The 19,602-nt window shown below is 43.2% G+C and overlaps 1 protein-coding gene across 1 annotated transcript in view; it reads left to right on the top strand.

Annotated features, from left to right (window-relative positions):
• EIF4EBP1 (eukaryotic translation initiation factor 4E binding protein 1) overlaps nucleotides 1-18,117 on the top strand; it is a 31,507-nt gene extending 13,390 nt beyond the window's left edge. The window contains exons 2-3 of the mRNA XM_006900295.1: nucleotides 14,837-15,016; nucleotides 18,086-18,117. Coding sequence (XP_006900357.1) covers nucleotides 14,837-15,016; nucleotides 18,086-18,117 — 212 coding nt within the window. The remainder of the gene's footprint in view (nucleotides 1-14,836; nucleotides 15,017-18,085) is intronic.
• The last annotated feature ends 1,485 nt before the right edge of the window (nucleotides 18,118-19,602 follow it).

Below are 19,602 nucleotides of genomic sequence, written 5' to 3'. Positions count from 1 at the left end.
ATGAGGGTGACAGAAGAATTGATGCCTTTGAATGGTGGTGTTGAAGAAAAGGACCGCATATCACATGGACTGCCAAAAGGAAAGACAAATTTGACTTGAAGGAAGGACAATAAGACTGCTTCTTACGTGTAAGGAGAGTAAAACTCCATCTCACTTACTTTGGGTCTATTTCTGGGAGTAACCAGTGCTTGGAGAGAGACATCATGCTGGGAAAGGTCAGCAAAAGAGAGGAAGACCCTTAACAGGATGGATTGACCTAGTGTCTACCACAATGGGCTCGAGCAAGACAAAGATCACGAGGATTGGCAGGTTCAGGGCTGTTGTTCAGGGGTACTATGAGTTGTAGTTTATCTGGTGGCATCTAACCCAGGATGAGAGGGATTGACACAGTGACTGTGTGGGGTCAGGTGTGTCAGAGACCTGGACAGGGCAAGGTTCAGTGTCACTGATCACAAGGTCTCTATGAGTCACAGATGACTCCATGACACAACAGCAATTACATGTATGTCATATTTTATTAATGTACAATGACTCAGTATTTGTTTGTATTTGATTTCACACTAATATCTTGAGATGTAAATTTCATACCCTCTTACAAGTAAAGAATGAAGATGATTCCATGAAGGGGCTGGAATGTGACAGCTGAATGTTAGTATTCTTTATTTCCATGTGGGGGCCCAGGTTCAGTTCCTAGTCAGAGCCCCTCAAGCACAGCCACCACTTGTCTGTCACTGATAGATAGCATGGGTGTGCTATGATGCCAAACAAGTTTCAGCCACATTAAAGTGACCAGGAAGAAAGGCCAGTCAACAAAAATCCTATGGATCACAATAGTCTGATAATGAGGTTGATGCAATTGTGTTCCATTATGCATGCAGTTGTCATGAGTCAGGGGCAACTAACTGGCATGACAAGGCTTAAACCCAGAACTTCTAAGTCTAAGCCCTGGGCGATTTTGCATCACTTTAAGTACTTACCTATAAGGAGATCCTAAAAAGTAGCATGTTGTTGTTGTTGTTATGTGCCATCAAGTTGCTTGTAATTCGTAACGAACCTAAGTACAATAGCTCTGAGCTCTGACTCACTGACTCTGACACACCTACCTCCATTATCCAAGTTACTGTGTCAATCCATCTCATCTGGAGTCTTCCTCTCTTGTGCTGTCCTTCCACCCTTCCAAGCATGATGTCCTTCTCCAAGGACTTGTCCTTCCCAGCAACATGCCCAAAGTATGTGAGAAGGAGACTCAGAATCCTTGTATCCAAGGAGCCAGCTTGGTTTTACCCACTCTAGGACAGACTTGTTTGTTCTCTTGGTGGTCCATAGTATGTTCAATACTCTTCTCCAGCACCACAACTCTTTTTTTCTTTTTTTTTCCTTCTATATGACAAATATGCTTTATTTAAAATCAAAGGCATCAATTATTCTTCTGTCCTTTTTGATCATTGTCAAAGTCTCTAATGCATAGCAAGTAATTGCAAAGACCATGGCCTGGACCAGATGCACCTTAGTCTCTAGACTGACATTATTGCTTCTCAGTACTCTGGAGAGGTCCCTGACAGCAGACTTCCCTAGGGCAGTTTATCTTTTGATTTCCTCACTGCTGGTGCCAAGAGCATTGATTGTGAAGCTGAGCAAGTTGTAGTTGTTAACAACCTCAATCTGTTCTCCATCTATCATGGTGCTGTCAATTGGCCCAATGGTGAGAATCTTTGTTTTCTTGATGTTGAGCTTCAATCCATATTGTAGACTACAGACCTTGACCTTCTGCAGCAAGCGCTTCAGGTCCTCTCAGTTTCAGCAAGCCAGGAGGTTGTGTCATCTGTATAATGCAGGTTGTTGATGAGTCTTCCTCCAATCCTGATGCCACATTCCTTATCATAAAACCCAGCCTCCTGGATGATCTGTTCTACATATTGATTGAAAAGTATGGAGACAAGACGCATCCCTGACACACTCCTTTCCTAATTTTGAACACGCAGTGTTTCCTTGCTCTATTCTGAAGACTGCTTCCTGGTCTAAGTATAGGTTTTGCATAAGCACAATCAAGTGTTTTGGGATTCCCATTCTCCTAAAGATTAACCACGATTTATTTTGATCCTCACAGTCAAATGCCAACCCTGGAGGTTACCTGAAAAGACTAATACGTGAGTTTTGCTTTAAAACTGTTCAAACAAATCTAGCACAACTCCCTTGTTTTACAGGTGAGGAAAACTAGGTCATAGGAATAACTACAATCGCTTTGGCACATACTCTCAGTCATTGCTGTGGTCAGAACTGACTCATCACTGACCCCCTAGCAGGTTTTCCAAGGCAGTAAGTCCCATGAGCAATTGTGCACCTTTTCCTTGAAGAGTAGCTAGTGCATTTGAACTGCCTAATAGGTTAGCATGTTGAGCTAGCAACCCAACATGTATCGCACTGTGTGTCCAGAGCTCCTTAAACTATATACTCAAAACTCAAACTCACTGCCATTGAGTTGATGCTAACTCATAGCCCTCTTCTTTGGGTTTCTGAGGCTGCATACCACAATGACAAGAGACTGCCCTTCTGTCTCCCTTGGAGGTGCTGGTGGATTTGAGCCCCCAGAGATTCTTAGCCTTTGAGCTATCAGCACATTTCACTATAGACTGTGCTACCAGAGCTCCCCTCTATAAAAGTGCAATAATAATTCATCCTGGGATTTTGTTCCTCACACCAATCCCACTTCTAGGACAGGGAACTCAAGTGGTCAGCTGAATTTTTTTCCCCCTCACAGGCCTTTCTGTTGTGATCATTTTAAAGGAACTTTCAAGTAGATAATGTTCATTCTTTAATTCCACTCCCAGCACTCTGCAAGCAGTGAATCCCAGGCTTGAAAATGGTTTGTCCTGTGGGGAGTACCTACCTCTTTTTCTCCTCTCTCCCTGGTGACAGCAAAGGTCTCGATTTCCCTACTCTGTGTCTCCAGTTTGTCCAGTCCAGGTCATTCTCACCCCACTTCCCTTACTAAGTCACAGTGCAGGATTCACTGTTTCTGTTTCTGTTTCTGGAATTTAGGGCCAGCTGCAAGGTCTGCCACAAACAGGTTGACCTTCTCGGTTATCTCACCATGCTTCTTTGCATGTTCCTCTGATTTTGGACTCCACGCACTTGACTCTAATCATTTGTTTATAGGTCTTTCTCATCAGAGACCTTGACATCAAACTGTTCCTTACATTCTTAGCTGTACACAGTGCTTGTGCATGGTGCTGGTCAAGGTAATGGGACACTGAATGAATAAATGAGACCAGCAGGGCTACCTTTGCAGCGTGGATTGAGCAGAGGTTGGCAAATGCATGGGTAGGTGAGAGTTAGCACTTTGTCTCTGGGCTGCAGTAGTCCCTGTAGAATACAGTTGACGGGAGTTGAAATCTAGTGTAGGTAGCACAGGACTTAACCTCTCGGTGAGTGGTACTGGGGAGATGAACCCATTGGCCCGCTTTAGTCCTGTAGTGATCCTCATATCAGGAGGAGGGCATCAACGAGGAAGCGAGGGCTCAACCTTATTCTAGCCAAGGTATTTTTGTTGTTGTCTGTGAACAATAGATCTGAACGTTGCTCTATCCTGCATGATGTCTGGTATGTTTGAGCCCATTATCAGTCATTGTGTCATTCCATCTTAAGAGTCTTCTCTTTCTCTGATCGTCCACCTTTCCCATTATGATGTCTTTTTCCAAGGACTGGCCCCTCCTGACAACATTCTCAAAGTATGTGAGACAAAGTTCACTATCTTTGCCTCTAAGGTTGGACCCCGGTTGGATTTCCTCTAAGATGTGTCCATTCTTGTGGCAGCTCGTGAGATATTCAGTACTCTTCTCCAACACCATAATTGAAATGCATCAGTTCTCCTTCTGTCATCCTTATTCATTGTCCAACTTTCAGATGCATAACAAGGAATTGAAAAGACCGTGACTTGGATCAGGAGCACCTTAGTCTTTAAACTGACATTGTTGCTCTTTAGCACTTTAGAGAGGTCTTTAACAAAAGATTTTCTCAATACAATGCACCTTTTAATTTCTTGACTCTTCTTACAATGGATGTTGATTGTGGATCCAAGTAAAGTTAAATCATTGACAACTTCAAGTCTTTCTCCATCTTTCATGATGTTACCTATTGGTCCAGTAGTGAGGATTTTGTTTTCTTGATGTTGAGATGTAATCCATATTGAAGATTGTAGTCTTCTGAAGATCTCCTGCAGCAGCTGTTTCAAGTCCTCTTCACTTTCAGCTAGTCAAGTTTTGTTATCTGCATAATACAGGGTGTTGGTGAGTCTTCCTCCAGTCCTGATGCCACAGTTGTAGTATCAGACGGACCATAGTTATAGTTAATGGCCTATTAAGGAAGGAACAGGCTACAGCTCAGGATCAGGAAGCAGGTAGGCAAAAATCTCCCTTCAGTGCAAGAGAGCTCTCAGCTACTCTCGAGCATTCCGGCTTCCTCTCAGCCCCTGAGGACAGACCTCAGTCCTCTTAGAACAGGGCTCCTCTTGGCCCTGTCATCTAATCCATGATCACGATAAAGCTTTTTTACTTGGTTCCTCATCTCCTTTCTCATGCTTGAGCATCTTCATGACTGAGGTCATGAGGATGCTGCAGGATAGAATGTGATTGTTCATAGGATTGCTCTGAGGCAAAGTTGACCTGACGGCACCTAGCAACAGCAACTGCTTAAATGAAAAAGAAACATTTTTAGCTCAGTCTTTTCAGGGCATCTCCCCATGTTTTTAACTTTTTCCTGATTATTCTCCATTTACTTGCTTTTGTGATGGATAATGACATCTTGGCCCATGTGCTGTTATTCTTCCTCTCTTCCTCATTCTTTCAATGGAATTCCAGAAAAAAATTTAGTTACGTTCATATCCACTGTTTTTATTGTTATGACTCCTGGTGAGACAGTGGTTTATAAGAGCAGCATTTTCCTTCTTGTACAACTTCTTTTTTTTTTAAGAGTTAATAATCACTTCACTTAAAATTAAAGTTCCTTCCTTTAGAAGGTCTTCTCTGCACCAATGAATGAATGGAAACCCAAAATCTCTGTAAATGTTCATTAAAATTAATAAAATTTAATAAAAACATAAAAAAAGGTCTTCTCACACTCTCTGAGCAACTTTCCAAAGTGCCTCAATACTATATAGATTTACTATCCTTTATTTTTTTTTTGGTTTATCTTTTTGGGTGTTTTTTTTTTAATCCATTTTTTAAAAATTTTTCTCCCCTGTATCTATAATATGAGGTCCCCTGAAGCCCTCGTTTTTGTGCCGTTTTGATAGACTATGCCCTCTTGTAGCTTCCTGAGACAGGGCACATCTTAAGCCTTCAAAGGCATTTCTTTCTTGAAAATGTCTATTCTACTTTATTTCAAAGTAGTGTCTTTCATCTAGGTGGAACTGAATTTTTCTTGAGGATTGTGAAGACATCAAACTCATATCAATTTTTCATTGTTGTCACTGAAAAGTGGTATTCTTAGTTCAGGTCCTTGTATGGAACTCATTCCCTTCCCCTTTCTGGAAGATTTTCAAATTTTTTTTTTATTCCCAATATTGTGAAATGTATCTTACTGCTTTTAATTCATTGCATATACTACAAAGGACATATCACTTTGAAAAATCATACCTTTCAATTTTCTTTTTATAAAGTGAAATAATTTTTACAAATTTCTTTCTTTCTTGACTTTCTATCATCAGATATTGGGCTTGTTGTTGTTTAAAAGTTTTATTCCACTTTCATTGATATCTATTGGTTTGTCTGGCTCTCTCCTTAAATGTTTCAGGCTTTTCTCAGAAATGTCTAGAAACCTTTGACTGAGTGTGTAGAAAGCATGAAGTCCTCAGAGCCTGATCAGAAGCCCTCATGCATCTGTGAGGTCCAGAGACTGATGAGCTCTGTGCTTTTCCCTTGGGGATCTCCTTTCCTAAAATCATCTTGTGTTATTGTTATTGTTATGTACCATTGAGTCAGAACAGACTCATAGCTGATCCTCCAATGGATTTTCAGAGGCAGAAAATCCCATAGGAGGAGATTGCCCATCTGTCTCCCAAGGAGCAGATGGTGGATTTGAACCACGTGCCTTTAGGTTGGCAGCACAGCTCCTTACCACTAGACCACTCAAGTCAGTATGTGTGGTAGGTCTTTATCTTATTCTTTATTCTGGAGCAAAGCAAAGGGAGTTGGAGGACTATCATTCACAAGAGGGCAAATTTAACTTCATTTCCCTGTCACCATTGCCTGGGTTGAGAAGCATCTGGTACCTCACTGGTTTACTTTCTCCTGAGAGTAAATCAAGACAACTGGTAGGAACCCAGGGGTCTAGCTGTTCTCAATACAAACTTTTAGTCCCGCTTGTCATCCCTAACTTCATTTCCCTACCATATTCTAACTCCTAAATCTTTTCTGGGATTCTCTGAGGAGGCAAGTCCACTTCTTGTTATTTCAGTGTCCTCCTCCCTATTAGATGACTTAAAATTTTCTCCATTCCCTTTCTATCTTCACATTATATTATTTTCTAACGTACCCCATATCTTCTTGAGCTATACCTACTTGATTTCAAGGTGGCATATGTGTTTCTAGTTCTTATTTGGTTTAAAAATAATATTTTAGAAGAAAATGCACAAAACCCATTCCCATTCTACAGTTTCTAGACATAATAGTTACACTTCAAGTGAGCCCCAGCCTTCTCCAAGGTTGTGGAGACATACTCAGCACCAGCATCACCCCACTTGATGGTGGCGGGATCTCGCTCCTGGAAGATAGTGATGGCTTTCCCATTGATGACCAGCTTACCACTCTCATCCTTGACAGTGCCATTGAATTTGCCATGGGTGGAATCATACTGGAACAGATAGACCCTGTAGTTGAGGTCAACGAAGGGATCATTGATGGCAACAACATCCACTTTTACAGAGTTAAAAGCAACCCTGGTGAGCAGGTGTCCAATGAAGCCAAATCCAGTTACTCTGACCTTCGCCATCGGGTCTCAGTGATGTGGCCGAGGCTGCCCAAGAAGAGAGGGCTATCTGTCAAGAAACAGAGAGCCCAAGATTTATCATATTGTGCCAGAGCCTTCAGTAGAGGTAGTCCAGAACCATCAAGTTCTGCTGGTCTCAAGGTGTAGAAGACAGTGATTCATTGAGACAGTTAATCCTTTAGTCCAGTTCCGTCTCTGATTCTTATGTTTCTTCTTTCACCTTTTGTTCCAGATGAATAACAGAATCTTAGATGAGTGCTTGTAAACTCTGTTTTTTTTTATTTTTTTTTAACATAATCTTGAGAGAAGCAGAAAGAGGGAAGTTCTTGGCTTTGTCATTCTGTAGTCATCTCCATCCTCAACAGCACTTCCTGCTCTTGTTTGCAGTAACTTTGTGGAGATGGATTATTTTTCTTAACCACTAAAGAGTTTTATCTAAAGGCAGCCGTGTGATATTGAACCCCTGTTCCCAGTCCCACCCTCATCCCTGCAACTTTCACAGCGGTGATCTGCCTGTTGCCCCACCTGACCAACTCCTGGGGTCCTGCTGCTCACCCTCCTTGTAGGGACCTGGCTATCCCCCCACTGGCTTCCATTTCCTGTCCTTGTACTCTGGCCAAGTCCTCAGCTGCAGGAGACTCTGCAGCAGCATGTACAGCCAAGGACTCATATTTGTGACAATGTGGGGCTGTGTGTTTTAAGTCTGCCTCTTCTGCAGGAGTCTTAGGGTATTTCTAGACGATCACTGCTAGCTAAAACTGCCTAGTGGTGGATAACAAGAAAGAATGGAAGAAAAGATTAAAAAGCTAAGGCAGCTTCTATGAGAAACTCATTTCAACTCCATGATCTCCAACTCCTGTTCCTCAGAGGTCTCAACTTATTCAAAGGGAGCTTTGTGGCCCCCTCGCTCCTAGGCTTGGCGCCATGGCAGCTGTCATTTCTGCAGCCTTCCTCCCCCAAGTACTCTGATGGTGGGTAGCTGGGGCACCATCTCTGCTGGCATTTGGTTTATGGAGTTTATTAGCGCAAAAATTTTTTAGCTAATTTCTATTAGCTTATTTTGAGAATTTTTAAAATAAGTGTTCTTGTCAAAGGACAAAGGATACAGAAGCTTTCCCCCCCCCTTTTCTCTTTTAGATATCATTAATGAATGAATTAAAAATCTCTGAGAGCTGTTGTTGTTAAGTGCCATCAAATCATAGAGACTTACAGCGACCCTAACTCTGAGGGCTGGTGACCTTTAAAGAAAATGTCCAGAAGGCTACTCACTAGCCTTGGCGTTGTTTGTCTGTTTTGGTTTCTTTTTTTTCTTGTTGTGTACCCTCTGAGTCAGACTGGCACAGGAGGAGATTGCCCCTCCTTCTCCAGCAGAGAACCTGGTGGATTCGAACTAAACACCTTCAGGATTGCAGCACAGTTTCTTGCCACTAGGCCACCAGATCTTCCTAGCCTTAGGTTCTGTTCTATTCCAGTGGTATCAATGCCTTGCTTTATGTTGAAAAAACCAAAAATATTTACAAGTATGAATGTGTCAGGAGCGGGTAGGGGTTCTCTTGTCAAATCTTAGAGATTTAAGATAAATAAATGACCACGTCTCCAGAGCTAGGACATCTCTAATAAGGGGAGAATACCACTGTTTTGTATTTATAATCTGAAATCCTCACAACTGGACTAATATGCAACATCATAATAAATGTTGAAAGATTGACGTTGTCAAGGATTACATTCTATTTGGATCTGTAATCAACAGCTATCATAGCAGCAGTCAAGAAATTAAAAGGCATATTGTATTAGGTAATTCTGCCATCAAGGACCTTTTGAGAGTGCTAACGAGCAAGGATGTTAGTTTAAAGCCTAGGTTGTGCCTGGTATTTTCCATTGCTTCATAAGCCCATGAAAGTTGGAACAGTGAATAAAAGAAAACAAAGAAGAATTGCTATCTTTGAATTGTGGTGTTGGCGAAGAGTAGTGAGTGTCCCACAGACTGCCAAATGAACAAACAAATCTGTCTTGGAAGAAGTACAGCAGAGTGCTCCCCATAATCAAGCAAGATTATGAGACTTCACCTCACATACTCGGGGCATGTTGTCAGGAAGGACCAGTCCTTGGAAAAGGGCATCAGTCATGCTTAGAAAGGTGAAGTGTGAGATAGGTCAATATAGTGATTGTCACAGCAAAGTCAAAGCGCTTAAGTACAGCAGAGATGTTGCAGGATGAAGCAGGGTTTCCATTTGTTGCACATAGGGGCCCTTTGAGTTGGCTGTGAAATACAGCACCCAGACAAGCTCAAGTAGTCGGTAGGTGTCATGGAGTCCACTAGGAGTCCTAGCCACTCAGAGCTAGGAAAATCAGATGTGAACCTTGCCCTCTCCTACACCATCTTCATGACCCCTGATTCACTCCAGACCATTGTTAGTCAATCTATTGTTCTGTCTTGTTAATGTTCCCATAGGCACCTATGTCTGGAATGGATGTCGTCCTTTATTTTACAAATGAGGAAACTGGTGCCCAAAGCAGATGGGGTGGAGTTAAGATACAAAGGATCACATAGCTGGTTGATTACAGAGCCCAAAGTACAGCTCTGGCCTTTTCACTTCCTGTTCTGTGTTCTTAACTTTTGTACTTGCTAAAAAAACTACCTGTGAATTTAACTTACCAGGGAATGATGAGCAGGGCTGACAGCTCCAGCATTTTTGCCTCTCAGGTACAGTGGCATAGTGTGTGCAGGTACGTGGGGAATATTTTCAGGTATTTCTCACTATTTCTTTGCCTGTTCAGCAGCCAGAGGTGCACCTCAACAGAAGGAGACCCATTTCATTAACTCATTTCAAGGAGTACAAAGATGTAATTTCAAAAAGGAATCAATCCTGGAATATCACTCATTTTAGCTGTTAAGTATGCCAGTGCTTTTCTAGTTGTTGAAATCCACCAGCACTCTGCAGGATAAAGAGGGTAATCTCTCCTGTGAAGATTTACTGCCCCAGATACCCAATGGAGGGTCACTCTGAGTCAGGATCATAGTGGCAGTGGGTATTTTTGGCAGCCCTTAAGTGAGAGAATTGTTTCAGAGGAACTGATAAGGAGGGATATTCCGAGACTCTAATAAACCATGCTTTCCAAATTTGGATAATTTGCCATCCATCTACACAATTTTTACCATATTTTGTATTCCACTTAGACATATAGTTCCTGTTTGTCTACATGGTCTGACTTAAAATCATTCATTTCGGCTGTTTCAGGAAAGTAAGTGTTATAGGGCTGTTGATCTCTCGATTGCAACAACTATGTCTTATTAAGAAAGGAAAAATGCAAGTTATTTATTAAAGTGAAGTCTGTGTGGTTTCTATAATTTAAGCCATTTGAATGGCATCTTTACATTGTTAATCTTTGAAAAAATTTTACAGATACCAAATACATTTATTTTAAAAGGAAACTTGATGTCCCTACTAAATATGGAAAACCAGACTCTCTTTCCATAAATAGAAGGTAACTATAAAAAGAAAGATAATGACAACAAGACAGTTATTAAATTCTAGCTAGCTGCCCTTCCCTGCTTGGAGGCAGGATTTTTTTGAAAGGACCTAAATATGGATACCTTACTCTTCACCATTATTTGATGAAACAGGTAGAAGGCAGTCTTTGTGTTAGTTTGTATGGCTGCTATAACAAATTAGCACAAACCGGGTAGCCTAAAACAGCAGAATTCATTCTCTCAGGTCTACGGACAACAAGTCTGAAATGAGGGTGTTGGCAGAGCCAAGGCTCTCTGAAGTCTTGAAGGAAGAATCCTGTTCCAGGTCTCTCTTGGCTATAGTGAGTGCTGGCCATCCATGGTGCTCTTTAGCCTGTAGCTACAGCACTCTGGCCTCTGTGGATACATGGCTTGCTATCTCCTATGCTTCCATATCTTTCCATGGCCTTCTTAGAAAAATACCAGTTGTTCTAACATCAGTAGGGGGAAAAAAATACCAGTTGTTCGTTTAGGGTCCATTCTCATCCATTATTACCTCATCTTAATTTGATAACATCTGCAAAGGCACTATTTCCAAATAAGGGGACATTCTTAGCTATTGATGGTTGAGGTTAAGACTTGATTTTTTTTTCTTAATTGTAAAATGTCTGTAAAACGTTTGCAAATCCATTTTTTCCCCAAGTGTACAGTTTAGTGATACCAAATTACATTAATCACTTTATGCAACCATCATCCATAATTATTGCCAAATTTCTTCTCATCCTTAGAAACAAAAATTGTTTCTTAAACAGTGGCTCACCTTTTTCTCCTTCCACCCCTGGTGTTGTTGTTAGGTGCCATTGAGTGGAGTAGGACTCATAGTGATCCAATGAATAAAAGGTCTGAACCCAGTCCTGTCCTGCACCATCCTCACACTTACTGACACACAAGAGCCCATTGCAGCAGTCATCTTGCCAATCCACCAGGTTGAGGGTCTTCCTTTCCTTCGCTGACCCTCCACCCTTCCTTATCCCTCTCCAAGGAATAGCCCCTCCTAGCAGTATGTCCAAAGTATGTGAGGCAAAGCCTCATCATTCTTGCCTCCAAAGAGCTCTCCAGGTGTACCCTCTCCAAGACATATCTATTCATTTTCTTGGCTGTCCATGGGATGTTCAGTGCTCTTCTCCAACACCACAGCTCAAAGGTATCAATTATTTTTCTGTCATCCTTATTCATTGTCCAGGTCTCGGATGCATAGCTAGTAATCGGAAAGACTATGGCCTGAATAAGACCATATGCTCCTCAATAATTTGGAAAAAGGTCCCTAACTGCAGATTTTTCCCAGTGCAATGCATCTCCTTATTTCCTGACTGCTCATACCAAGGGTGTTAGTTGTGGATCCAAGCAAAATAAAGCTATTAACAGTTTCAGTCCCCTCTCCATTCATCCTGACACTGCCTATTGGTTCAGTGGTAAAAAGCTTTGTTTTCTTGATATTGAGATGCAATCCGCCCCTGGTAACTACTAATAAATTTTGAACTCAGTGCTGCTTAGGCTATTCCAACATAGCAAGAATTGCCCCATAAGGTTTCCAAGACTGTAATCTATGTGGAAGTAAACTCCCACACCTTTCTCCCACAGAGCAGCTGGTGGGATCAAACTGTCAACCTTCACTTAGCACCCAAGTGCTTATCCATTCGGAGCTCCTTAATAAACTTTCTCACTCAAACACTGTCATCAAGTTACTTCCAATTCATAGTGACTCTCCGTTGGGTTTCTGATGCTGTAAATTGTAATGGGAGGACATTGCCCATCTTTCTCCTACAGAGCTGAATTTTAATTGCCAAAGATCCACAGCCGTTGGTTAACAGCACAGCTTTTTATGGACTGTGCCACCAGTTGTTGTTAGATATCATAATGGCCCTTTGAACAACTGTTCAGAACGTTGCCCTGCCCTGCACTCATTATCTCTGTAATGCTCAAGCCTTTTGTTGCAGTCACTGACAGTCTATCTTGTCTGAAATAACAGACCTTCAAAAAGCCTAAGAATAAACAGACAAGCAGCACCAGAGCTCACCTCTATATATTTGCCTGTTTTAAATTTTTCGAGTAAGATAAATCAAACAGTATTTCCTTTGTGACTGACTTTTATCATTCAGCATAGTGCTGTCAAGCTTCACCTATGTTGTAGCCTGCATCCGGACTTCATTTTTCTTTATGGCTGAGGAGTAGTCTGTCTATTGTGGGTATATCCCACATTTTGTTTAATCCATTCCTTCATAGATGGACATTTAGGTTGTTTTTACCTTGTAACTATTGTGAATAATGCTGTAATCTATAGTTGTGTACAAGTGTCTGTGTCACTGTTTTCAAATCTTTTGGGTATACACCTAGGCATGGAATTCCTAGAATCATATGATAATTATGTTTAACTTTATCAAGAATTGCCAAACTTTTCCATAGTAACTGTACTGTTTTACATTCCCACAAGCAATGGATTGTTGTTGTTGTTGTTCATTGCTATTGAGTCAAGCATGACTCATAGCAACCCTATGAACCAAAGGCCTAAGGCCTTTCTAAAGCTATCATCGTTTCTCCAGGTTCATAGATTTTCCAGAGATATGTGGATATTAGGATATGGATTCCAATTTCTCAACGTTTGTAGCTACTTTATCTTTTAAACCATCCTTGAAAAAGATTTGGTGGTGTAATTGTTGAAGTTCTTGATTGTGAACCAAACGTTAGGAAGTTGCTTCTTTGTGGGAGAAAGATGTGGACATCTGTTTCCCTAAAGATTATAGTCTCAGACACTCTCTAAAGCAGTGCTCCCTAGACCTATAGAGCTGATAGAAATCAACTTTGAATTGACAGCTGGCAATAGTTATCTTTGTTGTAAGTAGGAGCCAGCTGGTGTTTCACTGTAGTTTTTATTTGCATCTCTCATGGCTAATTATGGAGCTCTTGTGTTACAGTCAGTAGGGATTTGCACTGCTAATCCCATGGTTGCACCTCTCTGGTGGTCTTAATTCACCAGCTTCTCTAGATTAAGACCGACAATCTCCTCCCTTGGAATTTACAGCCTCAGAAACCCAACTGTGAGTCAGCTATGAGTTGGTTCCCATTCGACAGCAGTGAGTCAGTAAGTGGCCAATGAACATCTTACTGTGTACTCGCTCAGTTGAATAGCCTCTTTGGTGAAATATCTATTTGTTGTTTTTACGTGCCATCGAGTCCAGTAAGACTCGTAGCAATTTGATGAACTACCAGTCTGAACCCTGTCCTATCCTGCGCCATCCCGTCCATCTCTGACACGCTCAAGCCCATTGCTGCAGTCACTGCATCAACCCACCTGGTCAAGGGTCTTCCTCTCTTTCGCCACCCCTCCACCTTCCCAAGAACGATATTCTTCTCTAAGGAATAACTTCTAGCATCAGGCCCAAAGTATGTGAGATGAAGCCTCATTATCTTTGTTTCCAAGGAGCTCTCTGGCAGTACCTTCTCCAAGACATATCTGTTGAGGGGAGACAATTTAATCCACTAGAGTGTTCTACAAGGATCTTAGGTCATGTATTTTGGGAATACTGTTACTCAGGCAATTGTTTTATTACAGGTGCAGTGTCCCATTACAAGTGTAGTCTAGGGGTGGTGAATGATTTTTAAAACACTTGGTCCTCGCACTAGGGGATAAGAGTAATACTTGTGAAAGGAAAGTGGAAAGGAAAAAAATAGGAATTGATTACAGAATGTCCAGACCCTTGAGTACAATGAGTGACACGTAAGAGCAGGTGGGTGACCAGGGCAGAGGGCAGGCAGGGAACTTCACGGTCTTACAGCGGAGGCGTCTGTGGCTCGGACAGAGCTTGGTGGTGAGCTTCGGCTCTGCCCCTTCTCCTCTCTACAAAACTCAGTCAAGACAGTTCTCACTTTAACTAGCTGAATTAATCAAGAAATCTTTCTGTTTGCCTATTTGGAAAATGGGATTAAAGATTCCTTTTCAGACCAAGCATCATAAGGACAGAACTGATTAGGGAATAGTTTTCTTTTCCCACTGTTGGCTGTGATATCACAGATAGCAGTCACTGACTGGTGTGTATGTTGATGGGCTGTAAGTAGGGTACACAGTGCTGAGAGAAAAGGGTGCAGTGCGGTGCCCAGCGTCCCTGCTACAGCTAGAGCCCCAGAGAAGCCTCACTGTGGCCTGGTCAGGAGTGGGCAGTGCTTGTTCTGTTCAACATTGGGTCACTGTGAACTGGAGCCTACTTGATGGCCCAACAGCAGTAACTTTCCTGACACAGCTTTTCAAGAACTTGCTGCCTCTGCTATAGCCACACCCCCTCAGAACTGGAAAATGAGTAGGCAGGCAGTTCAAAGTGGTTTTCCCACCTTCCCTGTGCCCTCCAGGTACCAGGATCATCTATGACCGGAAATTCCTGATGGGGTGTCGGAACTCACCTGTGGCCAAAACACCCCCTCGGGACCTGCCCACCATTCCTGGGGTCACCAGCCCTGCCAGTGAGGAGCCCCCCGTGGAAGCCCGGCAGAGCCACCTACGCAACAGTCCCGAGGACAAGCCAGCGAGTGGTGAGTGGCAGAGCTGGGCCAGACTCTCCCTTGGAGGAAAATATATAAGGCTCTTGGGTCTTACCCACTAGAGTGATCGATGGTGCCTGTAGCCCACCTTTTGTGGGGCAACCTAGAGAGCAGGAGTAGGGCTGAGGAGGTACCAGCCGTTCTCCATGAATGAAGCCCAAGAGCTCTGGGAAGGGGGATCTGGGTAATTAGGAGCTTGTTTGAAATGTCAGTGCCCCTTTTCTAATTGTCACTGGAGCACTACCAGTCATCCATGTGCAAAGCTTGGAGCATACCCACGATGTTCATAGTGCCAGAGAGCTTCTCAAAAACACAGTGTACTTGCCCCATAGGAAATTACATTTCTACCGGATAAGAAATGCATCCAGGAGGCCTTCTGTCAAAATTTTGATCCACCTGTGTATTCTTCTTGACAAGTAGAAACAATGTGGCCAGTTGTTTCTGCAGGTTTGACATTCACTTGCTAGGTCCTTCCTGGTGTCCCGACCTCCCGGTAGCCAGACCAGCTCCACTGGAGAGGTGTGTGTAAACATTCTCTGTTTGGCATCCTGACTGGCTTGCCAGAGTGTCTGAGCTCTTGGCTGAGGGAGGATGCAGCCTGAGCACTTCCAGACAGCCTGAGTCAGAATGGAACCCCCTGACCCTGTCCCCAGGGGCAGAACACCAAGCCCAGACAGGAAACAGGCAGGGGCTGGGCTTGCCCTGCTGACAGCAGCAAAAACTCATCTGACCCAGAGCCTTCAGGACGTGATTCATAGTCTCTTTTGAGAGCCCTTTGGCTCAGAAGAGGCAACATTTGCCTTGCTTTTCACACTTAGAGAGGAATGGTGGGATGGTAGTAGAATGAGGGTGGAGCTGAGCGTGCACAAAGCAGTAAGAGCCTTGCAAAGTTAACTGTACGTCATTAGAGGAGAGGAATGGATAGGTGCTTCCCAAACCTCTGCTATTTGCCTCAAATTAAATACTGGAGCCCTGGTGACACAACAGTTAGCACTAAGCTGCTAACCAAACAATTGATGCTTCAAACATATTCAGCAGCTTCACTGGAAAAAAGCCATGATGATCTGCTCCTGTGAAGATTACAGCCTAGAGGGCCCTGTGAGGAAGCTCTCTGTCACATAGCCTTCCTGTGACTCAGAAGCAACCTGATGACATCTAACAACAACAAACCCTGGAAGTTGAGGGTGGGGTCAGTCACCAAGTCATCACATCCACTACCTGCAGACTGCTACTTACCCCTCACCCCTCATCCCACTAACGTTCCCTTTCTTCCCAGTTTGTACAGTTACTTTGGCCTGTAAAAAATGCAGGAGTGATCAACTGAAATAATGGCCTACTCTAAAGAAACCAGAGGCATGACTCAAACAGAATATGCACACCCATGCTTATTGTTTCATTAGTCACAATAGCAAGAGAATGGAAGCAGCCCAAGTGCCCATGAACTAATGAATGGATAGAAAAACTGTGGTATATCCACACAGTGGAATATTACACAGCATTGAAAAGCAATGAACTCGTAAAACATTATACAACATGGGGGAACATCAAAGACATTATATTGAGTGAAATACCTCAGTTACAAAAGGATAAACACTGCATAACACCATGCATTTTAAATATAAAATAGGACAGACATGGCAGAGGCGGGGTTGTGGATAGATAATGAACACTGCATTAGAACCGATAAAGAACTATCCAAAAGGAATATATGATTAGTCATTATATGTATGACAACAACCTGGAACAAGGGGTGCATTGTGGGGAACGATGAGGGAGCAAGAGGAGGAAATGTACAACAATTAAAAAAAATAATTTTTTTTTAAATGACCTATAAGCCCTGCACACTTGTGAGGGGATGTGGTGGGGTGATGAATTCATTTTGATAAACTGAGTATAAGATACCTTCTGCCCTTGAAACACATATTTGTACAGATAGAACCAGAAGAGGCTGATTATTTCCATGAGGTACCAGAGCAGGCATTTTGCTATAGAATCTTAAGGTGGCATCACCCAGGAGATTGTGAAGGAAGCAGTTGTATTAAAAAGGAGGGGGTGGAGGAAGAAAGAACCTGCTGCAGCATGAGTAACTTGGAAGTTTTACGGGATGAGAGTTAGGGCAGTAAGGAGCTGAACTGACTGCAGGAGGAGGCCATTTTATAGACCGTTAGATGTATGCCTAGTAAGTTACAGGACCATTACTAGGACATGTGTTTGAAAAATTGTTCTGTTAAAAGAACATTTTTCTATAAAGTTATTTGTAGAAAGGCATAGAAATAAAGTTCTACGTAGCCACCTAGGCTTATTCAGGGGCTTATGTACAATTTTATTTCTATGCCTTTGTACAAATGATTTCTGGTGGCCTAGGCAGCAAAGATGGTGAAGCTTCATCTCTCATATTTTGGTTATGTAGCTAGGCGAGGTTACTCCTCGGAAAGGGATGGAAAGATGGAGGGTCGGCAAAGGAGAGGAAGAGCCCCAATGAGATGGACTGACACTGTGACTTCAGCAATGGGCTTGAGTGTGTCAGGATGATGCAGATGGCATGGGATAGGGCAGGGTTCAGGTCTGCTGTTTATAGGGTCACTGTTTATAGGTCAACTTGGTGACTCCTAACAAGTGTGGAGAGAATTGCACTGCTAACCCAACCATGCTGCCTCTCTTGGTTCAAACCCACCAGTGGCTCCTCGGGAGACAGACAAACTTCTGTGCCTCTGAAATCCCGCTAGAGGGTAAGCTATGAGTCAGTTTTGCCTCGATAGCAATGTTGGTTTGTTTTTTAATGCTTGTTAAAAATGTTTATTAAAATTCAGGGCTGTTGCCTCTTCTGTGGGGAAGCCTGTTCTCTGTTCTTCCTTTGAGATCAGGGAAGAGAACACAGTTGGAAAGAAACCTTCAAAGCTTGTATTTCCAGGAATTCCCATTTTAGTCCTGTCCCTTCCTCGCCTTGGCTGCATAGCCTGACCCTTGCTCTTCTTACAGATACAACAGATGAAACACTACTTCCTCACCTTGGGTTCCATTGTCCACGCTCATCTATACCTCTTGTCTTTTCTCCCCCAGGTGAAGAGTCACAGTTTGAGATGGACATTTAAAGGACCAGCCATTGGAGTGAATAGTGCTCTGGGCCCCTCTGGCCTTTCTTGGGAGAAGAACCACACCAGCTGGGTCTCATGAACATTACCACCTGGGCAAACATTGGGTGTGTGAGGTTGGCCACCTTGGCCCTCTCCTCCCTCACTCAGGGCGCCTTCTTCCCCCTTCCCTTAGCAAGCACCAGCAGATACCTCCAAGTGCCTCTGTGAATGCAGGAGCTGCCACCCAACGGGGTGGGTGACTCCAGAGCACACCCCTGCAGCCGAGGGACTGGAAGCAGACACTGAGGAGCCCTCCTGAATGCTGGTCTTGCTCTTCCAGCCTCATCCTCTGGGGTGCTCCTTCCTAGGGTACTGTGCAGTGGGGATGCATCCCTAGCCCTCCTTTCCCCAGAAAGGAAATAAAAGCCACCTTTACCCTGGGGTCAAGAGTTGGGCCTGGTCTGAGTTCTTTTTACTTCATGTGATAACAGCAGCTACTATTCATACCGAGCTTATAAAGCACACTTCCACTTTACCTCATTTGATTTTCGTGCTCGTCCTGTAAGGTAAGTAGAGCAGGCACTGTTATCCTCATTGTACAGGTGAGAGGATGGGCCAGAGGAGTTAAAATTACTCAGCGAGTCAGTGACAGAGGCAGTGGGTTCCAGCTCTGCTGTTTAGTTTCGGGTATTTCAGTGGAGGGAACAGCCTCTCTTCAAGACTTACCTCTGCCCTCCAAACTTTGACTGTCTATGTGACAGTCAAAGGAAGATCCTCAGCTTTGGGGCATGCAAGTCTACTTGATCCATGTCCACTAGGTGCTTGTCAAATGGTCCCTCTGTGTTAGCTGCCTTGAGGATACCAACTTTAGACATGACTTCTGTCTTGGGGATGCTACTGATATATAAGGCGTGCCTATATAAAAAGAGAGAATTCATACAAGAGAACAAGATTGGATCTGATTGGTTACCAGGGAGTGTTCAATGCAAGCAGTATGTAAGTACTGGAGGAGTCATGGAAGATCCGGCATTACAGCTGGGCCCTGAACAATGAGGGGGTGCAGGGCGGGCGTTGGGGGAGGTAGGGTCAGTATTACAAAGGGCAACTGGTGTAAAGGGAGCAAAAGCAACGTGGACAACATGGGGGAAGCTGAGTTCCACTGACTCCACAAACGAGAATGTTGTGGAGTCCCCATCAGTAACATCCAGTATATAAAAGCAATCCCGTTGTAAGTAGTAGTCAGTCCCCCACACTGCTGCACCTCTATTAATCACAGGGTACGATACTCATTGCTGAAGTTGTGGGATTTATTAAGGTAATAGGTTGGAAGATGGCAGGAGAAGGCAAAGGGTATCTATCAAACAGTGAAAACACAGGCCAACAACATAAATAAACCTGGTTTCCTCAATCGTCCAGCAAGCCTTGTCTCATAGCAGTCCTAAGGCAGCCCTGCCGGCTCTAGCTCCAGGGTTCTGTCTCCAGGGCTCCTTCAGGCTATGCCTC

This window comes from Elephantulus edwardii, unplaced genomic scaffold, assembly GCF_000299155.1.
Source record: "Elephantulus edwardii isolate Elephantulus edwardi_28Jun2011 unplaced genomic scaffold, EleEdw1.0 scaffold00279, whole genome shotgun sequence".
Lineage (NCBI taxonomy): Eukaryota > Metazoa > Chordata > Mammalia > Macroscelidea > Macroscelididae > Elephantulus > Elephantulus edwardii.
The sequence above is the reverse complement of the archived record's forward strand: the minus strand, read 5'-3'. Positions and strand labels throughout refer to the sequence as shown.